General features: G+C 36.6%; 1 protein-coding gene across 1 annotated transcript; it reads left to right on the plus strand.

Moving 5' to 3' along the window:
* Nucleotides 1-714: 714 nt before the first annotated feature.
* On the plus strand, nt 715-26,520 carry LOC109039007 (zinc finger protein zfp-1). Its single transcript, XM_072299078.1, is given in 17 exon segments — nt 715-1,094; nt 2,487-2,566; nt 6,405-6,569; nt 7,070-7,171; nt 7,173-7,275; nt 8,120-8,308; nt 9,001-9,027; nt 9,170-9,463; nt 10,343-10,472; nt 12,294-12,449; nt 12,950-13,130; nt 13,627-13,843; nt 15,187-15,330; nt 16,158-16,359; nt 17,557-17,661; nt 19,288-19,387; nt 20,995-26,520. Coding segments are annotated over 17 exon segments (2,361 nt in total). The 5' UTR covers nt 715-985; the 3' UTR covers nt 21,052-26,520.
* Nucleotides 26,521-26,574: the final 54 nt, after the last annotated feature.

A 26,574-nucleotide genomic window follows, 5' to 3' on the forward strand; every position in this document is an offset into this window, starting at 1 on the left:
AATATTTTTATCCTCAAGCACCCCTACAGTTTCAACCAAGATTTGAGCGGTATCAACAATCCTCTGTTCAGTACCCTCAGTAGGCGAGGTGCGAAGAAAAATTATAGCGACCGCCGCGTCGTGGGCCAGGGAAACAGTCGCGCTGAGAATGCGGGAGTTGCTAATATTTTTGCGTGCAAGTGAGTTTTAAAAAAAAAAAATTATTGATAATTTATCTTGTGCGGGTCTCCAAACGAATCCTGATGTCACTTTTTCCCTGCAGACGGTCACATTTTCATGAGTTCTAAGGTAAAGAGGGAAAATTCGACAAGTTGTTAGTTTGATCAGCTATTTTTGCATCCGCACAGCAGTTTTGAAGCAGATTCTGAAAAGTACCACCCATGCATTTAAGTAAAAAGATTTATGATAAAGAAAGCACGCATCTTCCTTTCAACGTGGTTGCATTGCATGAGCATTGCGGACTTGGCCGTGTAGTTTGTAGTTTCAAATTTAGCGCCACATTAGATTCACAAATCTCAACGCTAGATAGCGTTGGTTTCATTGTAGCCAAGTTTTTATATATAAAATTTTTATTTTCAAAAAATAATTCGCGAATCAATCAATGATCATGTAAACCTTTCTTTTTTCAAAATATTTTAAATTTATGCCTTATATTTTACTAGAAAAGTCTAAACTTGCAGTTGTCCTTAATATAATTCTTATGTAACTATTTGGCGGCAATGCAATTATACATCCATCACAAAATGGAGGTCATTACCTTCTAGGCGAAGGTAATTTTAGTGGGTCTAATGTTTATTTATTAACGCTGTGTGAACTTTTAAAATTTTCTTCATTTCCCCTCAAACTTACCTAAAATGTGTATTTATTCGTGCGCAACGTAACACTCATCTTTTGCCGCATGGTGACAAGCACCTTCAACATGAGGCTCGTGATTCTCGTAAGATATCCACGCAACGCTTCACACTTATAATTTCGGTATTAAAGGATGAAGGAAATGGTTGGTGGCTGCTGCGTTTGTTCCGATGAAAGAGGTTGGGCTGAAAATCCTTTAGTTTACTGCGATGGTCAAGGATGCACAGTTGCTGTTCACCAAGGTAAGCTGAACTCATCGCCTTCGTCCATGCTCTCCGACTTCTCCGACTACCTCTGTCACCAAACTCTATTTTTCTTCCCAAGTTTTTTCTTATAGGAGAGCCCTCAGTGGCTTTCAAACTCGTGACTTTGTGTTGTGCTCACTGACACATTTTGCTCTAGACATTTGGCATCAAATATTGAATGAACCACCTGCCGAGGCAGCATCGTTCCGTACTCAAAATTTGTCAGAAGTTCTATTTGATTATTAGCTCATTTCCAAGGAAAGTAATTTGTCAACGACCCATCTTGTTTAGTTCTCCTAAAATCTAGAGTAAAACAATGCGGTCAATCATTTGAATGCCAGCACTGAACCCAAGTGTGGGGTTTCGCCCCTCAGCCCTATCTGAAGCGACTGATTTCCCTTGTCTATCTTTATTTTGCCACCTACCATAATGTCTTTCACCCAGCATTCTGTGTTATATTTGCTGTATGGATGTGATCCAGGTTCCATAGAAGGATGATCATGTGTAAACAATCATAGGAATTACCTAACCTCCAAATTGATATCTGGGCATAGACATTACTTCCAATAAGTCGAGTAACTTTTACATTTTAAACTTTATGTTTCATCTAGTGTTTTATTACCCTCTTAACAATGGGGTCTTGCCCTCAAAATGGTCATCACAATGAAGTATATCGCTTCTCATACCATTTTAGCAAGTCTGTATTCAAGCCGTGTACGCTACTCCATATTCACCCGAGTCCATGCCATATAAGATTACGCACTTCTAGACTGTAACAAAAGATCGTCTGATGTCACTTTCACATGTGAAGTAAATGTAAGAAGTGAGGTGGCGGATCTTCTATCGTAGTCTGAAAGTGCGTAAACTTATTTGGCGTGGTTTCTACTTTAGACTTACCTCATGCTAAGGACTGATACTGAGGAATACTTTACGTTTTATGTGTCATTTAAATAAAAAGAACTAGTTTTTTTCGCAATAAGAAGAAAAAAAGTAATCGTCTAAAGATAGAGGGTTCTTTGTTTTTCAATTTATCATCATGGGAAATGCTTACTTGTTTATTCATCTTATTGAATGCAGTGTTTGAAACACACGCTGGCTGATCAGCAATTTTCTGTAAAGCAATCGCCTTTGGCCGCTAAGAAATGTAACTAGCGGCAAAGGCTAGGCGGCCAAGAAAATCGTTGTTATACTCTAACTTGAGATTTTTCTGCGCATTCTGCAAGGTGCCCCTTACTTGAGGCATTTCTAAAGGCCAATTTTTCATTTTAGACCCTAAGAAAAAAAAGTTGCAGGCCAGATGGCTGCTAAGACTTCATGCTGAGTTTCAAGTACTGATGTACTTTTTTTACTTTAAAGCTAATGATATTCTTTTGTTTCCTATCATTACAGCTTGTTATGGAATAGTATCCGTTCCTCAAGGTAACTGGTATTGTAGAAAGTGTGAATCTCAAGAAAGGTCTGCTCGTGTGGTAAGTTCATAAATTTATTTTTAAGTAAACTTTGTTGAAGAGAAAACTCAAAAGTTATTCAGGTTTTTCTGGAAGTTCTAAGCAATAAAAAAGAAGGGATCAAAATGCAATTCCCTGAACCTGTTCAGTATCCTAGCTGTTTACTGATATTTTGAGACTGACATGCTACAATTAGTCCAGTCAATCTAGCATTTTTCTGGGAAAATCTATATATAGAAGGTTTTTTTGCGGAAACATGTTGCATTAGGCAACCAGAACAACATATCAAAAGTTTACCAAAATCGGCCGTCCGCTAAGGCCGCCATCTTGAAAAAAGGGGGGGCGGGGGGCCAAAATACGCCGCCGGCGACCGGTTTTTAGCTTTTATCTTGAAAAATATCGATGCTACGGAAAAATGTCACTGAACCTTTTAAAAAGATCATAAAATTTCCTATTAGAAACACTATACATTTATCAAGTTGCGACTTCTGGTTCGTGAGATATGGCGGTAGTTTCCTGCGGCTAGGAAAGTCAAATCTTGCGAGAAATCACGTTTTTTCAACAAAATCTGTAATTATCTTAAAAACGGCGAGTCTGAGGCAAAAAAGTGTTCTCACCGGAATGAAAGAGCATGAAATTTCCATGCTAAAAATGCTTATGAATTCACTAGGGGGTCCGCCCCCGGAGCGCTATGCGGTCCGAACCAACGGCGGCTACTACGCGGTGAGGCTCGGCTTGGCCGCGCCATGCATTGTTGCGGTCCAAGATGAAACGGCTTCACTTTTTTGGTAGATTTACCGCGAGGGTAAGTCATATTATCCATTTAAATATGTGCTAATTTCCTTTCATCATGAACCCCCCCCCCCCTCCCCCCTTAGGTCATGCATGTTGTATAGTTAACAAATGTCAACGGTCGCGCTTGAAGATAATGTTATTATTTTATGCTTTCTTATTCAAATTAAATTTGTCAAACAACAAATCTTCTTTTTTCAAAGTAACTAAAAGGAAATGAATTAATACAAAATATAGAAATAGGAATAAGACAAGCATTTCTTCGTTTATTACCTTAAGCGGTGGAATCGTTTATTAATACCTATGTGTTGAAAAGCATGATGGTCTTGAAGGTTCAATTGTTTTTGATGGATACGAACAAAAAGCGCAACAGATTCTACAAAAAGCGTTGAAAGGTGACGACGTGATATCTTTAAGAAATGTCCTGCCTTAATTTTTTGTGAGGACACTCCTCTATCCGTGGCCCAGGACTTGCTTCTATCTATAATGAAAAGAATGAGGCGCGTTTGATTTGCTTGCTATCGAAACACTTTACTACAGGGAGTCAAGTTAAAGTATCTCAAGCAGAGGACGATGCGGATACTCTCATCGTAAATGAAGCTCTCAGTCTGCCGAGAGGAACGAAGAAACAAGTTGTTATCGTTGGTAGAGTACCTATATTGAGAGAGTATGGCCACTGGGCCCCATGGAGAGACTTTTAGGACCCAAAAATGGCGGTGCTTTGTTTTGGTTTTTGTGGATAGGAGGGGGGTCATTGGCAACTTTTGACGGTTTTCACCAACCGCACTTGCTGCCAACCTTACTACATCTAAGATAATTTTTCTCAAAAATTGCACACGATTAGCCTTAAAAATATGTAAAGAATCGCAATAGTGCATTTGGGTAAATTTCTCGTTACGATAAGCAAAGAAAACTACAATTTGAGTCATTTTGCATCACATTAATTTATGGCGTCCGCCATTTTTGGGTCCTAAGGGCTCCATTCAGCCTAAGATGGCTGAGCCAATCAGAGGTGGTAACACCGGTGGCCATACTCTCTCAATATAGGTACTCTAATCGTTGGTGAAGACATTGACCTCCTTGTTCTAATGATAGCTTTGACGCCTGCATCAAGCGACGTCCTATTACTCAAACCAGGTAAGGGCAAATATGCAGCCCAAATTTTTAGCTCAAATCAATTGCGAACATCGAATGTAAATTTGAAGAAGAGCATTCTGTTTATCCATGTCGTCAGTGGATGTGATACTACTTCAGCATTTCGTGGCAAGGGCAAAGGCAAATTTATTAAACTGTTGGAAAAATGTGGCGAAGTCTCTTGTATTGCTGAGAAATTTGATGAAACCGACTGCACTCAAGATGAGCTTTGTCAAGCGGGTGAGCAACTCGTTCTTTTGCTGTATGGTGCTGAAAAATCAGTTACTGCTTTGAACAAATGCAGATTTCAATGTTTTAATCGTGCTTTGGCAAGGCAAAAACTGAGGTGAAACTGCAAACGTTGCCTCCAACTTCAGATGCGTGCAAACAACACTTCTTACGTGTATATTATCAAGTTCAACTCTGGAGAGGAAGAAAACGGAATCCCAAAGAATAGGGGTGGAAATCTTCGGAACTCAGGCTTCTCCTTGTGCCTATGCTCAACCCGCCTGACCCCCCCCCCCCCCCCCAAGAACTTTTACAAATCATCTCATGTACATGTTCGAAAGGCTGTAGTAACCGCTGCTCTTGTAAGAGAGCTGGTCTACCATGCAGTGACATTTGTCTACATTGTTCCGGCTTGGGATGCAGCAATCAAGCAGAAACACTCATCGAAGAGGAAGCAGAGGATGAATTTAAACTCCCTCTTTCTATATTTTGTATTAATTCATTTCCTTTTAGTTACTTTGAAAAAGAAGATTTGTTGTTTGACAAATTTAATTTGAATAAGAAAGCATAAAATAATAACATTATCTTCAAGCGCGACCGTTGACATTTGTTAACTATACAACATGCATGACCTAAAGGGGGAGGGGGGGGGGGGGTTCATGATGAAAGGAAATTAGCACATATTTAAATGGATAATATGACTTACCCTCGCGGTAAATCTACCAAAAAAGTGAAGCCGTTTCATCTTGGACCGCAACAATGCATGGCGCGGCCAAGCCGAGCCTCACCGCGTAGTAGCCGCCGTTGGTTCGGACCGCATAGCGCTCCGGGGGCGGACCCCCTAGTGAATTCATAAGCATTTTTAGCATGGAAATTTCATGCTCTTTCATTCCGGTGAGAACACTTTTTTGCCTCAGACTCGCCGTTTTTAAGATAATTACAGATTTTGTTGAAAAAACGTGATTTCTCGCAAGATTTGACTTTCCTAGCCGCAGGAAACTACCGCCATATCTCACGAACCAGAAGTCGCAACTTGATAAATGTATAGTGTTTCTAATAGGAAATTTTATGATCTTTTTAAAAGGTTCAGTGACATTTTTCCGTAGCATCGATATTTTTCAAGATAAAAGCTAAAAACCGGTCGCCGGCGGCGTATTTTGGCCCCCCGCCCCCCCTTTTTTCAAGATGGCGGCCTTAGCGGACGGCCGATTTTGGTAAACTTTTGATATGTTGTTCTGGTTGCCTAATGCAACATGTTTCCGCAAAAAAACCTTCTATATATGGATTTTCCCAGATGACCCTTATTTAGAGCTAAATTGACTGGACTAAAATATACAAGACGAGAGAAGCTGTCTTATTGAGATAGAACTCAGGGGTGCCATTTCAGATGATTGCACGGCTGGGCAAATTAATGACAAGGGGTTTTTTTTTTGGGGCGGGGGGGCGGGGGGCCGCCGCGCAGGTTGCACCTTGGAAACGGCAGACAAGTGGTTTTTCCCAGCCTAACTTAAAAGCAGTGAGGGGCAGTTGCCCAGCCTGCTCCCCTTCGAATGGCACCCCTGACAGAAGTTGGTGTTGTGTTTCACAAATTATTCGAATAAAAGAAGAAGCCAGCTGAAAGCGGTTCGACATGATTTTCACTGTAAACAATGATCCTTAAACAGTATTTCCACTCCTAATTTGAACATTTCTCTTGTTTGTTCAGCGTTGTGAATTGTGTCCATGCAAAGATGGTGCACTTAAAAAAACTGATAATAGTGGCTGGGCCCATGTTGTTTGTGCACTCTACATTCCAGAGGTGCGCTTTGGAAATGTAACTACTATGGAACCTATTCTTCTGCATCAAATTCCTCCTGAAAGATTTAATAAGGTTAGTGACTGGAAGAAATATTTTCTCTCTCATCCTATCTTTAGTGTAATAATGACATCCCTCTTGCAACTCATTGAAGTCTTATCCAACAGGAATGTTTTTTCATGGTTTAACCCAATATTAGACCTCCCTTCTCAAAGAAGTAGAAGATGAAAAAGAAAATTGTTCTTCGAGGAAGTGAAACTTCCATCTAATAGGTATACCTGTGTAAACTGGTCATGTATTACATTTTTAATCCAGTAAACTTCATTGTAAAAGAAAACTTGAAGAGGTAACTCAAAAACTCATTTCGGTTCAAATTATTAGTATACTTAATGAGTCTGTTAAAATAGTGTTCTCATTAATGATCAAACATGGATAGCATTTCTTCTTTATATAGCGGTGACTTATTATGATAAGTCACCGCCAAAATTTTAGCTGAGGCCAGCTATCAGATCTAAAATCTCCCAGTTACTGCTCTCTCTTCTCTATTTCTAACGTTTGTTTGTGCATTATTGCAGACGTGTTATATTTGTGAAGAGAACGGTAAAGGGAGCAAAGCTACGAACGGTGCGTGTATGCAATGCAATAAAGCAGGATGCCGTCAGCAATTTCATGTGACCATGTGCCCAGGCAATGGGCTTGCTGTGTGAAGAAGCTGGAAATTATTTAGATAACGTAAAATATTGTGGCTACTGTCAGCATCATTACGCGACAACTGAGTAAAGTAATGAAATTCTGGAATAAGTCAGTGAGTTTGAGATCCTCTCTGAAACAAGCTTAATTGTTAGGGACTGTCGTGTATGCGGGTACAAAACTTGAGAGTGGACGGTATTTTCGTATAATCAAATAAGATTGAAGAACATAAATTAATTAGAAAATGGAAAGTAAATTCAGTGCAGTGAAAGGATTTTGGTTGCTATCATTGTTGGTAGACATTACTAATTAAAACAATTTCAAGTAAACAAAAAAGATTTGGGGAAAAAAATCGTTTAAAGTGTCAACCATTCGTTGTTACATTTTAAAAATTATTTAAATGTTGACTCTTCGGAGCTGAGCATTTATGCACAGAAGGTACGAGAAGCAAGACAAATATTTTATTGACGGAAAACATAAAACTGCAGGGATCAATGAGAGGGCATTTTTCAATTTTAGGGATTTTCAAAAAACCAGAAGTTTTAAGTCAAAACTCCACTTGATATAAATGATCTAAAAAGGGAACTTTTATTTTAACGGAGAAAAGTTCTCTCCATCTTTAATTTTAGTTTGGAATAAGCAACCTTTCAAATGAATGTTGAACTTCTCTTATTAAGTATTTAAAAATTTCATCTGATTGACTAATGTCGGTTAAGTTGTAAAACGTAATTGTAGTATGTATCACTGACCAAAAAGTTGAAAGCTTTTTATAAATAAGTATTTTAAGACAACAAGAAATGATAAAGCACTAAAACGAGGAGATAGCACAAAGACAACGAGTTGATGACATTTTTTCACTGAAAATGTACGTTTAAGAACTTATTAACAATGGGCTGGGCTTTTGTGTTTATGAACCAAAAAGTCAAGTAATTGAGTGAAATTATGTTTTCAGAAAAAAGGTGGTAACGTTAAACCCATCCCTCCATATCGACCTGTACCCTCCACTAATCCCCTTGATTCTTCACCCGAGGACAAAGAAACTATCGACAAATCAGTGCCAAAACGTAAGACCAGCAGCACGACTAAGTCTGGTGGACCTGTAATAACATCTACCGACAAGCCAGGTAAAGAGCCCTCTAGTTAGGGTTGAATCGTCGTATAAGTTACGTTTGTTTACTTGGTTTGTGGTGTCCCTCTAGAAAAAGATGCGCTTCTTTCATATGAAGGCAATTGTTTAGCAGGTCTCCTCCCATAATGAAGCTCTGCACGAAAACTTTCGTCTCAAACAATTTTTCCAGAGAAACTTTGTTATAACCTATTGTATAACATCTATGGAATGGCTTGTCAAGAAAAACAATTTTAGATGATCACTTGCTATGTCGTACACAGCACAAAGAACCCTAAGCCAGGAGGAGCTCGGCAAATGAGAACTTTTGAAATAGTGTTTTTGGATAAATGTTGTTGAAATGTCGTCAGCCTATCAACAGTACCTCAATTTCGTCCTCTTTTAAACTTGGCATATGGTTAGAGTTGTTTTTTGTCGTCCTTCAGAAAATGAAAAAGACTGAAGAATTTTTATATCCTGTAAAGAAAGGGGTGGTAGGCAATAAACTAAAGAAACTTGTTTTTATACCATAAGTTGTTTAATCTTTGAAGATAATTGAATGGCAAATTTCTATCCAGCCTTTGGTGAAAGCCCTGAATCTTCCCTTATCTAAGGAATGAAACTCCAAAGAAAACCAATTTGAACCTGAGAAAATCACATGCTTTCAAAGATCACAGTTTCTTTCTGAAAGAGTTTGTCCCTCTTTTCCAGGTGTACTGAAACTTTCAATATCAAACTAATAGGAGGGAAGCAGTGTAGAAATAAATTCAGCCGGCACAGAAGAAAGTTCCACGCTAAGCGCTCAGCCAGCAGCCATTCCTACATCCACATCGTCAAGTGTTAAGTCTGAACTAAGTGATAAGTTTACCACGTTGAACTTTGTTGAAAGTATCGTGGCCCCGAGTGAAAGTGTGTTCGGTGACAGTAAGAATAAAAAACGTAAGGGGGGTGCGCGTACGCCTCCCAACAGTGCCGCTAAAGACAGTGAAGTTTCTCCTTCGGGACGAGAAAGACGCCAAAAAAATGCTGGATATAAATGCTACTGAACAGGGTGGTGATGCTAATGCGCCCTCAGTCGTGGTCAAAGCGGAGGGTGCTTATCCGTCCCCGTCCTCAGCCGCTCCGCTGACCCCTGGCTCTGGGTTTTCCTCACCTGCCGTATCCAAGGCTTCAAGTGAGTTCAATTCATATTTTCATCAAAGTGCTCCAACTCAATTAAATTAATTGGATAATTTTAGTCGCTTCTGAAGGAAGAACAGGGGCAGTGTTCTCTTTTTTCCCCCTACAATTTTACTGATTTTACTTACTCCTGAATCACAAATCGCACTGAAACACAAATCAGCAACAATTTAAGCAGAAATTGGGGGATCATAGTCATGTAAAAAATTGAATTATATGATTCAATTTTGCAATCTTGGAATGAAATTACGTCCTTCATATGGGAAGCAAAAAACTTATCAGCTTTTAAGACCAATCAAATGCGATACGTATTTAACAATTTTTTTTTACATTTTTTTCATGTTCTGTTTTCATGAGAGTTTGCTGGTTTGTGTCCATAAAAGTTACTTAAAGTCTTGTATGAGTCATGTCTTTTGCCTGACTATTCTGACGGTCACCATTAACTATTTGAACTCAATTAAAGTAAAATTGGATAATTTTAATAGCTTCAGAGAAACTAGGGTGGTGCCTTTTTTCACCCAAAAAATTTTACTGATTTTACTTCTGATTGTACACAAAAATCAGCTACAGTTTGTATAAAAATTAGGGGATCATAATCTTGTTAAAAATTGAATAATCTGATTCAGTTTTGCAACCGTTGAATGAAGTTAGGTCTATTTGTCTGGGGAACGACAAAGCATCACTTTACAAAACCATTCAAATACTTACAACTTACTTTACAATTTATTTACATTTTTTCATGTCCTTTGAATAAAAGCTTGCTGTTTGTTGTCCATCAGAATTCTTTAGGTTTTATAAGTTATATCTCTTTTGCCTCACTATTCTAGTACTAACCAGTCACCATTAACTTCCAATCCCACTTTGTCTCTCTCAGGTACGAACTCTGCAACACCAACAACTAATTCCATTGTGGTCTCAGTTCCTTACTCCACTGCGGCCCCTGCAATAGCAAGCACAAATGCTGCTGCTCATGGTAGTGATATGTCTCCTGCCAAACGCTCAAGGTAAATTTTATTCAAGGTCATTTCTTTCATTTATCTTCTAAATCTCTCATTTACCTACCTTTCCTAGAAATTTCTCTATTTAAGTATGAACTAACATTAAAATTGCCCCCTACCTCCATCAATGTGGCATGTTAATAGTGAGCTTTTTTCCTCAAGAAAAGCATTGATTACAATGCACTCGATTGCCCTTGGCTTTCTCTGTAAATGAAGCAGTTTCCTCATAACTGTAAAAAGAATAGTTTCCCTGAAGTAGTCTGTGAATTAAGCCTCCTCAATCATGCGTTCCTGTGGAAATTGTAATTCCAAATTTGCAGTGAATAGAATATTTTTCTAAATGGTCAATGGCGTGTTCGTAGTACCAGGATGTCTACAGGGGTGGAAAATGGTGAGAAGGCATAAAAAATATTCCTAGAATTTGCCATGGAACAGGATTATAAAGATGGAAATTTCTTCTTTCTTGGCTTTTCTGTGTCTCTTGAGTTTTCACAGCTGTAAGAAAATTGTCACAAAGGTTGTAATTCAAACATGTCACCAGTCTGAATTTTCTCTTGAAAGTTATTCTAAAAATATTTACCTCGTAAATATTGTAAATGTAGTACCTTGTAAGGACGTCATTGCTGTCACCTTGAAAAATATTAGTAAATGTGCCTGTTTTCATATTCTCTTGGCTTTATGCCCATAGATCTCAGTCAAATGAAAAATCAGAAAAAGGCAAGAAAAAGCGTCACTCAGTAAGCGGATCAAACTTCCCCGGCTGGTGGGAAGAAAAGTTTAGCTGGATCTAGAACAAGCAGTCCCACCCCAGACACAAAGTAAGCGCTTTAATTCTCCAATGAGAATGATCAACATCCAAGTGTTGTACATTTGTACATGCTGGAGAGAGAGAGAAAGAAAAAAACATCTTAAATTCTCTCGGATTCAAAGTGGTTGTCCCAGTTGAACTTTGTTTCTAACTTTCTCTCCAAGGCATTTAATCCTAGTCTGGCAGCTTGAAGAGATTTCATGTACCTGTACGTATACGATCTTCCCCAGTCAGGCAGTACCACCTGCTGGTAAACAGTATAAGCTTGAATGTGTTACTGTAGGGTCCAAGTTACTAGAGATTGTCATTCTCCACAAATTCTGTAACTTTTCACCATAAATTCTACATAGCGTCTTTTGAAGCTTCGCTCCACTTCAAAATATCAAAGTTTATTATCAGTAGAGCTCAGGAAATAAACACTTTAAGCCTTTAATTTGATCGGAGACTGTGTTATGAAGTCGGCCCCAATGTTGGCCTGTTATGTTGATCAGAAGTGGCAATATGTAGCTCTCCGTCACTGAAGCTTTATCCCTCGTCAGTATTATCACAGGTCAAAGGAAGATAAAGTCCTTTTCTTCATCAAGTCAAAGGAGCAAAGAGGGGCTCCGTTAGTAACCGTCCACATCTGCTAAATAACTCCTGATAAAACTTATGGTTCATGTGATTCTGATAAAACTTATGGCCACCGTACAGGATGTTTAAATACCTTCAGCAAAAAGTTGATGTTCAAAATTTTTTATCACCTGTAGACAAGTCAAAGAAATAAACATTTTCATCTGCATCCATGGGTTGGAAAAAATTATTAGATTCATCGCCCTATTGATCCCTGCTCTGTGCTGTCAATTCGGTGTTCTAACTTTGTTTGATACTCCTCAAAGCTGAAACAGCTTGTTAACTACGAAATTGTTGCTCATTCAAATTCTTTATTAACTTTATTTTTTTTGGTAAGTGGGAGTCTGATAAGCATGTACTGTACATTTTTTGATTATTTCCATTCTAAACTTGATATTTTTTTGCAGCGCTGCCCCTAAAGATTCCCCTCCAAGTAGTCCAGAAATTTCCAATAAGAAAGGTAACAATTCTACCACCAAGGGCCGTCGAGGTAGCATGTCTTTATCTCAGCCTCAACCACAGCCGCAAGCGCAGCCTGTCAAAGATGAGAAAGAAACGAAGCTGTAAGTAGTTTCTGTTTGGTTGCTCTTTACTGTAGTTTATCAACTTTGAATGAGTTGTATTTTTTCATTCTAATGAGGGGAAGGATGGATAGAGGGAGGGAGGGGCTGCATTGCAATCACACTCTGTGAACCTACTTGGGAATGTAATGAGACCCACTCAAAATCTTATCTATGAGTTGCTTGTTTTACATTAGGCAGTAACATTTTGTCAGGAGTTTTGGCAAAATCTGTAGCATAAACTCCATCGCAAATTGAAACATTCTCTGGTTGTAAGGGGTGTTGCTACATTTTTCCTTCAGAGAAGAAGCATTTGAAAGATTTTCGGAAAAACCGAACTAAAGAAAAAACTAGTAAAAAAGCAGTAAAATGAATTTAAGATTTTTGAAGTAATCTTTCTCCCGGTTCAACTTTTTTGAAGCCATAATAATGCTTAGCTTACTCCTAGAGACAAATTTTACTTTCTTGTTTAATTCTAAATCAATGCCATTTTGTCCCTGAAGATTTCAAAATGGTGTCGTGAATGCTCCACACATGCTGGGTAATCAGTTGAATCCATCCTCAATGATGGCGCAAAAAATGACGGATACCCTGAATGCAGAGCTGGAAGCGCACAGTATCTATCGGGCTGAACCAAATGCCTCTCTTGTTGGACCACAGCTTTATAGTCGGGTCATATCAGAGGTTAGTCCATCAGTAGGTGTATCTTTTGTAGCTGCTCCGTCATGTTGAACTTCTCACTAAAGAATGTTTCCACATTCTTGCTATAAGTGTCACAGCTAGTTTTTACATTTATTATTTTATTTTATTTCAGTTTCAATTTCACCATCAAATCTATCGTTTTGTTTTGAGTTATCTTGACAAAGGTTTTATGTAAATTGAGATTGACGATGTGGATGCCTGAAGATGGAAAGGTCAATGAAATTGAATTAGCAGCAGTCAGATGAGCTCAAAAGTACTAGAATTCATCCTTTTTTAAACGTAGTTACATCATGCAATTCGAGTTGTTCTCTAAAATAGAAGACTGGCCTTATGTATGGAGTTTGAACCAAACAGATAATACTTGATCATGAAACTTCAATCTTTTTGTCTTGGTTCTCCACCTAGAATCCTCAACCTTAAGTTTGGAGGGATATGATCCAGGGGTTTGTACTCAGTCTCACAAATTCTCCAATTTCAGGCTCGCTCTGGTCGCAGTACACCGAATGCAAATTCGAGCACCTCGACAACAGTTACCACTGCAGCTACCACAACAACTTCCACTGCGAGCAGTAATGGTGCAGTAAGCTGGTCCTCACTTGGAGGGGGCAACATTCCTCAGACGCTTGACCAGCTCCTTGAGAGGCAATGGGAACACGGCAGTCAGTTCCTTATGGAACAAGCCCAGCACTTTGACAGTAAGCAACACCTTTGAAATATTAGTCAGATCATTTTCAGTCGGGAATAATGACCAGGCCATTCGCCGCAGAGTATTTTATCACATAGCTCTTAATGTAGACTCCAGCCTAACACAAGGAAACCGGAAGGAAGTGAACTAACTCTTGCAAATTTCTACAATCAAAACCTCTCCAAAAAAAGAAGTTAAGGAGGAAACAAATGTTTGAAAGTTATTGAAATTGTACGCAAGTAAAAAGTTGCAAGATTATTTGTTTATTAAGATTAGATTTTCTTACGTCTCCCTCTTAGGAAAACTGCCCGTGGATGCAGAATGTTTGAAAAAGCGTATTAAGAACATGCCAATTGAGTGCTGAAGTGTGGATTTTAAACTTTTTTTACCTGCCTGTCGTGATTTCCTTATGATTCTACCTTAAGAAAATCCATCTACTTGGCTTTATCTCTTGCATACAACAGACCGATTATAAAACAAACAGTTCTAGATTTCTTTTTCTTGAATATGAATTAAGAGTTTTTTTAAATGGTTTGAATATTTTTGTATGGTACAAATACTTTAAAATGATTACTATTTGTGACTGCATCTTTAGTTTTGCCATCCTAAATTTGTGTGAATGACTTATTTTCTATAAAGAAAGATTATCCTCTCTTTTCATGGCTAAAGGATTTTTAGTAGGGATGTCGATACTCAGGGAAGTATCGATACTAGGTATCGATACTGGGATCGACTCGAAGCATCGATACCAGTATCGAGCATCGAGCTGCAGTATTGATACTTATTAGGTATCGATACCATCGATACTATTTCTGAATTATGCCGTGATTCTGAGTGTGCGTATGTCTGTCGGCCGTTAAATTCTGCCAGATTTACGCCTCTCTCGAAAAAGCCCTGTTCGTGTCCTTAGTCAACTATTTTGAGCCCTTAACTACAGTTATCGAACTGAGCTTTTAACATTTTTATTGAAGTGTAATCATCTTGAGAAACTTGATTACTCCGTCGTTTGTCACAGTGCATCATGAAGGTGAAATAGTGGGGAGAGAATTTTTTAAAAAAGAAGAAGAGGTCTTCTTCATGGCCAAATCAGATTAAGTATCGATACCGTCGATACTGGGGTCTTGGCATCGATACTGCATGGTATCGATATCGTGGAGTATCGATGCCGAGTATCGTTAAGTATCGATCGAAAGTATCGATACTTTGCAAGTATCGGATAAGTATCGACATCCCTAATTTTTAGAACAAATATTTTTCGAAAGAATATTTTCAAGTGGTAAGTACTCAAGAACATGCAGTAAGAACATTTTTTTTCTGCTGTAATACAAATATGTATTCCTTGTTTGATTTCAGTTGCCTCTCTCTTAAGTTGTTTGCATCAGCTTCGAGCAGAGAATCTACGGCTTGAGGAGCATGTCAACAGTTTAGTTCAAAGAAGAGATCATTTACTAGCGGTTAATGCTAGATTAGCCATTCCTCTCACCCCAGTCACTCAAGGTATGCTGAATGTCATTACGCACGACTACACATTCGCCTTTAATGCTATTTTATGGTGATTCTACGGCTAATTCAATAAGTTAGTGATGTATTGCATGGATTACATCCAAATTTTCAGCAACTCCTTTTTTATTTTTAGTAGACTTTTAAGATTCTACTCTATTACTGTATAAATTCAAGTGCTTGTTTGTCAGTTATTGTCGAGAAAATAAATGAAAAAGAAAACGGGGATTTTTTCAACGATCCTATGTGATCCTATGCTACGCCAACAGTGTAATTCGTAACACACCAGGGGCAACAATTAGGTTAGCAAGAAGATAGTCGGTTTCATGGCTTCTTATGGAACTGTTGTTGTATACGGACTTATATCAAATTTAAAACCAACTGTTTGAAAATCTGTGTCCAGATATGGAACTTAACCATTCATCAAGTGAGTTTGCGATCAAAATTTCAATGCTAAATCATTTATTGTACAAATCTCCGTAAGTTTTCATGTATTTGACATATGACGAAGATAGTAATTGGCCATTTCCACTCCCTGCCCGCCCATCGAACCAACGCCCCATGTGTGTCACGTTTTTTTGTAGGCCACCACCAATCTACAGTTTCTGTATTGTTAGATTTTTTAGAAAACAATTTTTGTCAACTACAGTTTTTGTATCAATGGCAAAATAATTTAGAAAGATTTATTTCTTGTTTGTTAAGTACGAAGTTCTTTTTAATTTGTCTTCTATTTTCTTGAAATTGATGCCACAGTGAAAGAAAGGAAAACAACTAAAAATTTAACATAAAATAATAAATCCTTTTTTTTTGTTACCATTTTCTAGTGAATAATGTTCATCCAGCAACTGTCCAGCAAGTGAATGAGTCCCGCACTAGTGCAATTCATTCGGTCGGAGCTCAGCAACGAATAAACAATGTTTACTCGCAGCCACCTCCAATGGAGAACGGACTGTCAGCTTCTCCTCCGACGATGTACCAACATCGTAATCCCCACCAACAGCCGCCTCAGTCCAGTCCCAATATTAGGTAGGTACCAAATATTAAATGAACCAATTTTTTCCTCTATTTTTTCTAGTGTAGTTTTTGAAGGGACTACGCCATTTTTTTTGCATGCTGCCATATTTATATTTTTATATTCAATTCTTAGATTTATAAAAAAAAGGTACCTAAGTTCTTTTAATGTCCGACCAGAACATTCAGCAGATATTGAATTCTTGTATTTAAGGGATGTCAAGGTGTTTTGTTTTTTTATTATCCTTTTGTATTGAAGAATTGTATTTTAAAATTCAATATGCATGCTTTGTGTGTGCAAATAGATGCCAAATGGAATAGTAAATAAGAAAATAGCCTTGTAGCATAAAAAACAGGCTTAGGAGCGAAGTAATTCATGGCTAAATGCTTTCAAATGATTGGAGATTGAGAGAAATGATTTCTCTGCTTATACTCCTTTTACTTTCATTTGAGCACTGAGGAATTTCACTTTTATTTTCAAAATGGCTCATTCTTGCCTGACATTGAGTATTTTTTTTATAGTTCAATCCTATAGATGTGCTAAGATGCGACAGGAGCTATATATTTCCTACAATATAGATTCTTGCTGTGAATTATTTTAGCTCATTTTTACCTCTGGAAACACTTTTTGGTGAAGAATAAATGCATGTTTTTTTTTTTGTTTTTTTTTTTGCAACAGTTTATTATAATGGAATTGTAATAATAGTTGTAACTTTGAGTGGTTGTCCTAGAAAAATCCCTTTTCTGCTCTTAAACATATCTTTCTCAAGGATTGGCAAGAGTGAAATTCAGAATGCTTGCATGTGAATGTAGTAGAGCTCCAATCTCTGTGGAGTGAATCAAGGAACAAATTCAAAAATGTTTCCGGTTTTAAGTGATATTCAGGTATTTACAATTCAAAACTCTTCAAAAGTTAGCGAAGGAAAAATTAGGAATGTTTGGTAACACAGAGTACGAAGTTTTAACGTCAAGTAAAACGTAAAAAAGCCAATGGTTTTCACTCTACCACAGAAAGTCATGGAATTATGAGGAAAATAATACTTTAAAAAATCTGTCAGGGACAATTTTTCCTATTGAATGGGATTGAGAACGGAGGTCATAGAATGTCTTTGCATGAAAAAGATTAGGACGTATCAGATGAAATTGGTTTTTTGTGTCTTTGTTTTCATTTGTGTCGGTAACATTTTTTGACTTGTGTGTATGTGCATGAAGACACCACAATAGCCCTGCTGTTTACGCAACCGTCCACCCAACAATTACGACGCCAGGAGTTGTCAGGACATCAGCCGATCCTATGAGCAGGCCTGATGCCAGAAGGTAATCTCGCGAGAAACAAGGATATAATGCTGGAATCTGTCTTTAAAAAGCTTTTTTCTTATGCATAACTTAATACGTACTTTTAGTAAGTGCTGGTTAATGTACATTTAGCAAAGGTGGCGATTGTCGGCAGTAGCAGTACAAGATCTTTTTTTCTTTCACCTTGGATACCCCATGCAAGTGGAAAGCTCATTTTTCAATCAATTTTTATTTAATACTCCCTACTACCCACTAAATGAAAAAATATAATCTCTTATCTAAAACTAGCCTAATAAAGACGAATACCACCAACTGTTCGTTCTAACATGATTGAAACAAATTGAAGGAAATGTGGGAAAAATTTTCTCTCTACACGCTAATTCATTTGTCATTTCCAATAATTTCTTCTAGCCTCAACGTTGAATCACTCATGGAAGTAATATCTTCTTGTGAAGCAACTTTCAGAATTACTGTCCCCCACACCTTTTTCTCCCGAATTTTTTGAATTTTTCACGGACAATCTCTTTTTTCAATAGCTGCTTTATCTACAATTTTCACAAGATAAATTTGCTTCCTAACGCGAAGGAAAAACATCAGTGAAAATCTCCAGTATCTTTTATCAGTTGAATTCATTGTCTGCTTGTGGTAGCATACAGCATTCCAATTGCACGAAGCTTCAGCGATCCTCTTATTTTTTCCAAGTCCTTGATTACTGGCTTACTTCTGTGAAAAAAGATAGAATTAAATGCGAAAAGTTTGGTGCCTTGCCTTTTCCTCCCAACGTTTTTCTTTATTAAAAGACTCCTCGAAAGAGCAAACAGGCTTGCAAATTTTGTCCATTTTCATTTTGCTCCAAAAAATCCTCTAACATCTTTTCTCTGGCCAGTAATGTATTATTTGATGAGCTACTGAATGTTCCAGAAATCTTGTGCCGTTTTTCATTTCAAGGAATACAAATATTCTACTTTTATTGCTGATCATCCTCTTGTTTTATTTTTATTTGTATTCTTTTGGTGTTTCTTTGGTGAAAGCTAGTATCCTTCAGAATTCCATCTTTCCTCATAATATTCCTCATTCATAGTTTTTACATCACCCAAACTTGAGCATGCTCTAACTTCATCGTAGACTTGAATAAATTGTTTTTGCCTCTCCGCCAGTCTCCACAACTTCACTAATTGTAATATGTATTCAGGGTTCCCTACACATGACTAGTAAAACCTTGAATATACATATGTGCTTTTGTTCAGTTACGTTTTATTGTATCAGTTGTTCATATTTTTCAAAGATTCAGATTGGCCCAACCCTGAGTAGTTTAAATGCTTCATTAGTAGTCGTCCATTGTGTAACTTCGTAACAACCTTCCGTTCAAAGTGACAGATTGCTGAAGTCCAAAACCATACGCTCAAAGTATGCCATTCCATTAAAATCCTATAGATTTTTGTCTTCTCTTTTTTTTATTTTTTTTTTTTTAATTCTGAGTCAAATTTATACAAAGTTTATCAGTTCATGAGATTTTAAACTGAAAAGTTCAAGTGAAAATATGGTTGACCTTGCATAATCTGATGTTGGAATAATGGAATTATCCTCTATGATTTTTCTGCTCCTTTATTTTTCTTCTCGGTTCTCATCAATTGTGATGTTTTTCAGGAGCGTCCCAAGCAATGCAAACATGGCAGCCTCGGGTTCCTCTATCCAGTCTGGAGGCTACTCTACTGCTATGTATTCCATGCCAACATCCCAACAACAAGTAAGAACATCATACGAACCAAATTTATCCCACTAAAGTGCTAGTTTTAAGTCAGCAACCTCAGAAAGTAAGTAATCACCTCTAAGCCCTTTATTTTCCCTTCTCATTTCAATCTGTCAATGATGAGTATCACGTTTGTCTGATCTCAAAAATCCTTTGAATGTTCTTTGTTTTTTCCCTATCTACAAGTCCTTTAAAATTCAAGAGCCCTTGATTCAAGGTGATTGAAAGTCATCCAAGGAGCAAATCCGTCACCATGTTGAGCTGCTTCACGGTTTGTGTCTTTGAGAAGCAAGAATTATTGCACTGAACAAATTTTTGTACAAGAAACTGATCCATAACAGGCAGCAGCAATACTACGATGGAGAATGACATCAAATCTGTGAAGATTCATTGAAAATGTACATATATTGGAAACTACTAAAACGGCTGGAGGCCATTGACTTGATTTGTAAAAGAGGGATAAGATTATAACGACTCTCTTTTACACTTTAAGTCAGTGGGTGACGTTCTTTATGGTAGTTTCCAATGTAAATTGTTAATGACGCCTCCGAATTTGATATCATTCTACTCAATATTAATGCTGCTATTTGTTATGAATCAGTGCTTGCATTAATTTGTACAGAGCAATTATTGTTGCTTCTCAAAGACACAAATTGCGTAGCAGCGCAGTGTAGTGGTAAATCTTGTCTCTAGATCACTCAGAATCACCTTAAACATTAATTATCTAATTTCTGAGAGTTGCAATTGCAACCTTCAGAAGAGAAACAGTTTTAACATTTCTAATTTTGGCTTTTGTTATTTGTCTCTCTTGCCTATAAAATCACCTACTTTTCTCTCACTTAAAATCACTGGTGGTTTCATCATATGACTGAATTTTGTTCTATGCGTTTAAAAATTATTTATGCCCGTGCTTATGAGAAATTTTTTTCCGTAACCTAGGCATTGAAAAATTCGGAAAAAACTGAGGAAGTTCTTGTAGATTTTTTAATTGTCAGCTGGAAGCTGTAAAAAGAAACTTAAAAATGAGGCAGTGGCAATAAATTTTGTCAGGGTTGTAAGCTAGTTTTTCTGCATTAAAATTGTATGTAAAAAAGATTATTGCAAAGTTTAAAAATTTATTTCTAAAAGGAGAAAAAGCTAATCAAAATCAGTCCAATTAAAAACTGAATGCCAAGTTGTCGTAGCAAGGCAATGCTGCAAGGTGAGTTCTGCCAATCATAAAACACCATTTCTCTCGCCTGGATTTGTCATCAGAGTCTGCCAAAAGTATTGTTTCAAGGGAGTCTCATTTTGGGCTTTTTCAAAAAAAAAATTTTAGGTATTCCTAGAAGCTGAGTTCACTCTATACTTTCAGAAAATGAATTAAAGAAAATTGGCACCATGGACCCATTTATCATGAGATCTTTTGCTTTCATCATCAAAGTAGCTTTTGTGCATTCATTTACAGGATGTCAGAGTAAAATATTTGACTTTGCCCAAATAAGCCTAGAGCCACCACTGCATTTTGAATTATGTAGTTTTTATGTAGAAGTTAATATATACTAGGCACTGTTTGCTTCCTCTTTTAATGATTTTCCCACTCCTTTTGACTGATTTCATTACAGATGGTAGTTCGAAGGAATGAAATGCACCACATGTCATCATCGAAACCTCCAAGCTGAGAGTTGCAATGCCCGCTTCAATAAAGTGCACCTCGACAATCTGTATATTTTATTAGGAGCTCCAATTTTTCCAGCAATTCATCGCCCTAAGACTGAACCTACACTACAAGTCTGCAAGTATATATATATATATATGTATGTTTATTATCTTTTTAGGTGGTAAGTAAAGTTATCAATTCATGTAAACAGCTTAATTCAGCCACTTTTTCTTAGCTGGTTCCATTTATGAGATTAAAATGTAGATTTTAATTCATCTGTACACTACACATACCTGTTTTCTTTTCCGAATTTCAACATTTAACCAAGATATCTCAGTTGGTTAAATGCTGAACGGTAATCTCTGGAAAAGACTTGTTAAACTGGATTTGAAAATTACTTCCTGTGAAAAATAAATCCTGTTTCATGAATTTTGACATAGAAACTGCCTTTTCCTAACGATATTAAATTTCACGAACTTCATCAAACTCAATTGAAGTTTTTCCATGATTTTGATTAACCTGAAAGAAAGCAAGTCTCACTAAAATCATTACTTTCTGGCTCTATCATCTGTGATGATTCTATATTGTATTTTGCCAGGCCTCAGTTGAGAAATTCTCCTCTGAGCTCTTTTCTTTAGCTGTTTTAGGAGAGACTATTTCCCTTTTGTCATTATGATCCATGACTGTCAAATATTAATGGACTGTCAATGGTTTTGTCTCATTCTTCAGTAAAATAAGTATCTTTTTACCCAATTGCTCAAGGAAGAACTTGGTTTTTTCTGGCAAAAAATTGCCACAACCAGCAGGTGAAGTTCGCCCAAGTTCATTTTCAAGAGGTGATAGATTCACCACCAACTAATTACATATGACTCTTGAATTAGGTGTTGCAAATGCCTGTCTGCTCTTGCCTAGAGATTTCGGCTCAGACAATTATTAAGAGTGTACATTGTGGGATGATGCCAACTGATTGTCATAGCAAGGAGAAGCTTCTCATTTTTGCAAATTCTAAAAATTTGATAGTTTTTCCTTGAATTCAGTAAATGAAATTTTTTATATAACTCAATAAGTTTTAGAAGGTTTTTCTTTTTGTGCTAAAGATACTAAAATCAGAAGTTATTTTGTATTTGTGATGAGATAGCTGAGCAATTAAGTTTTCTAGGTAGTTTTTCTTTTTCACACTTTGATAAAAGAAAGTGAACCTAGTTCGCAGATTCCCTGGGTTGTGTTAGCCAAAGAAAAGAGAAAAAATGAAACAACCCACTTAGAAAAATTGGAAAATTGTGGGTCTCTGATCTTTAAATTTTGCAGGAAAATCTAGTAGACCTAAAGATGTCATCATTATACTTAAAATACAGTAACATCAACACAAACTTACTGAGTTTAAGAATTCTGAAGGAAGAGGTATTTTCTTTTCTTTCATTCTGGTAGATGCTCCTTACCTTTTGCAGAAACCGTTTTTTGCAACCCATCGTTCTGAATTATGATGTTGGTCGGGCATCAAAATTGCTAGCCACTCTTACCATGTATGTAATCTTGTAAAATTGTTGTAAAAAATACCTCCTCTTTTTTTTTGTTGTTCTGTTTGAAATGTAATTATTGTAAATTGGTGAGGTAAGCCTCTTAAAATTAAGCATGAGGGGGATTTAAGTTACTGGTATTCTGTACAGTCAGGAACTTTTCTTCATTGTAAGTTTGTATTTCTTTAAAGTTACTCTCTTAAGCTCCTTATCATTTCAATTATCGTTTATCCCCAGCGTTAAGTGCGTCTTCTCATGTTGCAATACTTTTTCTCTTAGTCTTGTTTTTATCTTTATTTTTTCATCTTGTTTGGAATCATCGGACTTGTTCAGAGAAAATGTCATATTATTTTATCATTACCGTTTTTATTCAATCATCATTTGATGTTTTTTTTTTGCCTCTTTCAATTCAGCTCATTACATATTTTATGAAGAAGGTTTTTTTTTTTCTTGAGACTTTAATTGAATCTTGTTATGCTAAACTTACCAATCCACAAACCTTAGTAGTCAGAAGATGACGAAAAGCTTCTATTACTTCATGTTTCATTTGGTTTTAGCATGACCAAGAAAGCTCATCTCGTTAGAAATTTTATGAATTTAATCGTGTTGTAAAATCAAAAATCCTCTATACTTGGGTATTAGTGTCGCATGCTTCAATTGAAGTTATATTCCATTTTTTAACCTTTTCATTTATTTTTTACTGCTCTCAAGTATAATAATTTTGCTCTGCCTCTTTACAACATTCTGTTTGCAATGCAGTGTCCCAAAATTCATCACCACAAAGGTTAAGACACTCTTACCAAAGTTCATTCCAACAGACCCAGTCTAATCAGGCATCTGCCATTAGTGAATTTTTAAGATCTTGGAACTTGTTGCATTATTATTATTCAATCAGTTAAAATTTTGCTTTAGAGAAAGTGAGCTTTCAATTTCTTTGTTTTGTGTCCGAAAATTTATTTTTGTCACTCCTGCAGATCCTTGGTTCTGTGTGAACCTTTTTTTTTCTTTCTCCCCAAAGGAAAAGTGTGGAGCTCTTGAAAGATTCTTTTACTTCAGGAAGTGTAATTCCCAACTTTCGAACTTTTACACCTAGTTATTAATTATTTTGAACCTCTACACTTCTTCAATTACTATTTTATTGCATATTCATTTCAGTGATAGACAATTCATAGAGGGTCACTGAAAAGAGATCTTGTAATGCATCCTCTTTCAACCCTTTCACTCTCTTCGTTAAATGCTTCCGAAGTGGTGATCATGAAAACTGACAAGGCGTACTTAAAGCTCCGTATGCTTAAGCTTTTTAAAATTTCCTATTATTAATTTTAGCTCAGGATACTTTTTATCCTGTCTTGAATGATTTTTACAAGTGACTGATTTTGTAACGATAACAAAAACGAACTGATTGTTTTACGAGAAGTCATTGTACCTGAACTCATCAGACAACATTATCAATTTGTGAAAGGGGCTTTGTAACTTAGCTAATTTTTACTCGTCTTTTGAACCGCAGTGTTCAAAGTCTACACGTAGGTATCCGTTCATTTATTTTTTGTATTTTTCTAACTCTGCAATAACATTTGTGTAAATTTTGTGCTCTTTTTGAGCCTTGCAACTAAACATGTACCTGTTTCTCTGTAGAGTGAATTTTTAGCTATAAATTTAGTCTTTTCTTATTTTAGTTACCAGTCATTATGTTTTAAATGAGTGGTACGTGCTCTCGTAGGGTTTGAATAGAGTTGTCCCCTCATCAATCATGCAATCATTGAATATGTTGATCAGTGATGAAATCAAACAGTGAGATCTTTTTGTATCGCCCGCTGTAATTGAATCTGGAAAATAGCTTAACGACTTATTGCTAGCAGGTGCGGCAATTGATCTCTCTATTTCTATCTCCATTTCCATTTCTATTTGTCATCATCTAATCTGAAAATAACTTTCAGATGATGAAGTGATCATGGAATCTTAACATTTCCTACTTTAAAACTACATGTCTTCAGACAGTAACTGTACTCAGACTTTACTTCTCTTATATCTGCACATTTTCCAGTTCAGCTAGTTTTGACCTCAATACGCTTACAAACGAAGAAAAAAAATGAACTTAATGTAAAATCAGTGTAATACTCATGATCTGTATAATGCACATTCAATAATTTAGCCTAGTCCCATGTAAAGGTTTCTGGAAACAGGTTTTCATGAATATCTTAAAATCCCTCATACTATTTCCCCTCGACAAAAATGAATGACGAAACCTAAAATTAACTTGTACCTATTCAAATTCTCCTGTGATAAATAATCTGCCAGATACCTAATTTCTCGTCTCAGGCCTTAAACATTGATTCAACTCTTCCGTTCAAACTCTACGATTGTCTTAGATGTAGTTAATGTCTAGATTAGTCAGCATAATTTTCTACCTCTGCTCGGGACATCTGAAATCCGATGTGGAGCGAGAAAAAGAAAAAGAAAAAAAAACACTTCCTCTAACCGCAAGGAGAGGGAGAAAGTGAAAATCATGTCAGCATTAGTAATGTTTGAGGTCATGAAGTGGATGTTTTTATCTTCAAATCAAAATTAAGTTAGGAATCTTTTCATCTCTAGAATTGTTTTTATATTTATTTATTTTTCCTCCTCGCAAGCTGCACAGTTTCGGTTTGTTGATCTTAGCAATTCTTTAACCCATTCCCTCATGATTACTCATCATTCGGTCATTTTGCCTGGCTCTATCATCTAACAAGAGTCTAGTTGGAAACTTTGATTCCCTCCAAACAGCCCCCCAACCTGCTCATTGATGCAGAAAATGGAGGAATTATCATACAGTGTGTTTGAAGACGTAAAAAAACAACCTTTTATTTTATCCATGTACAATTATTTAAACTGAGAAAATTTTAAAATCAGCCACAATAATGATCAAAATGTGGTTTACTGTCGTTTTTTGGTGCAACAAAACTAAATAATCATACGTTTTGGAAATACTATTGTGCATAGTTTCATACCATATGTATAAGAATGTTAAAAGGTCACATCAATAGTCTCTCTGCCAGGAAATAACTACTGGAGACAATGTATAAACATTGCCAAGACCCTTCACGAGTATATTCATCATATGTTTCCAATGAGGATTGTACCCCTGAGCATAAGGGAATGGGTCTAATTAAAGCCTCAAATGCCTGTAACGTGGAACTTCAAATTATCCAACAATTTCGAGGGAATTTTTTTTCACACCTGCTCCCTCAAGTGCGAAATCAGTCTTAAAAGAGTCAGTATGTGCCTGCAATCTAAGAACTGCTCATCTTTCAATTTAAAGCATGTTTACAAAATTAACACAAAGTAAATCAACGAGGTAACATGGAAATGAAAAAAAATTAGAATCATAATTCTATCAGATTTATTATTATCAAAACTCTAAAAAGAAGTTTGAATGGTAAGAAAGAAGAAATCGATGCTTTGATTCTGTAATCGTTTGAACGTATTAAACATTCTGTACCTTAATGTCTAGTGAATGATGGTATCAAATGTTCTTCTGAAATGCTCAGTTCTTTTCTATTTTTCTTTTTAACCTCAAGCAGTAGGCTTTTAGAGGACCTAGTGAGAAGAGCGATTTTTATTTTTAAACTGCTTTTTAAGAAATGATGTTAGAAGGATAAAAAATAAAGATTTCCATCTGAAAGATCTTATTTATTGTTTTTTCTTGTGTTCTCTAATGGTGCTTCAATTCTCTCAGAATGAGTTTGGTCTGCAGATATTTTTCTCAAATTTTTTGGACATTCTGATTGTAAGATGAAGATCGCTGAGACAGTATCTGAAAACTATTTCTCTTTCGTAGGTAACATACTACTAGAGACAGCAGTATTCCCTGAGACAATGAAAATTATCTGTGCTTGTGCAAAACAGTTTTTTACTGTGTTTCTAATTGTGAATTCAAGTAGTAAACTATTTCTGAATGAGGTCGTCAATTTTGGTAAATAAATTTTTTAAGTCAAGTATTCACTCTTTTTTTTTTAAGTGTTAACCTCATCAACCTGAAGTAGAAATTC

This window comes from Bemisia tabaci, chromosome 4 (assembly GCF_918797505.1).
Source record: "Bemisia tabaci chromosome 4, PGI_BMITA_v3".
NCBI classification, from domain to species: Eukaryota; Metazoa; Arthropoda; class Insecta; order Hemiptera; family Aleyrodidae; genus Bemisia; species Bemisia tabaci.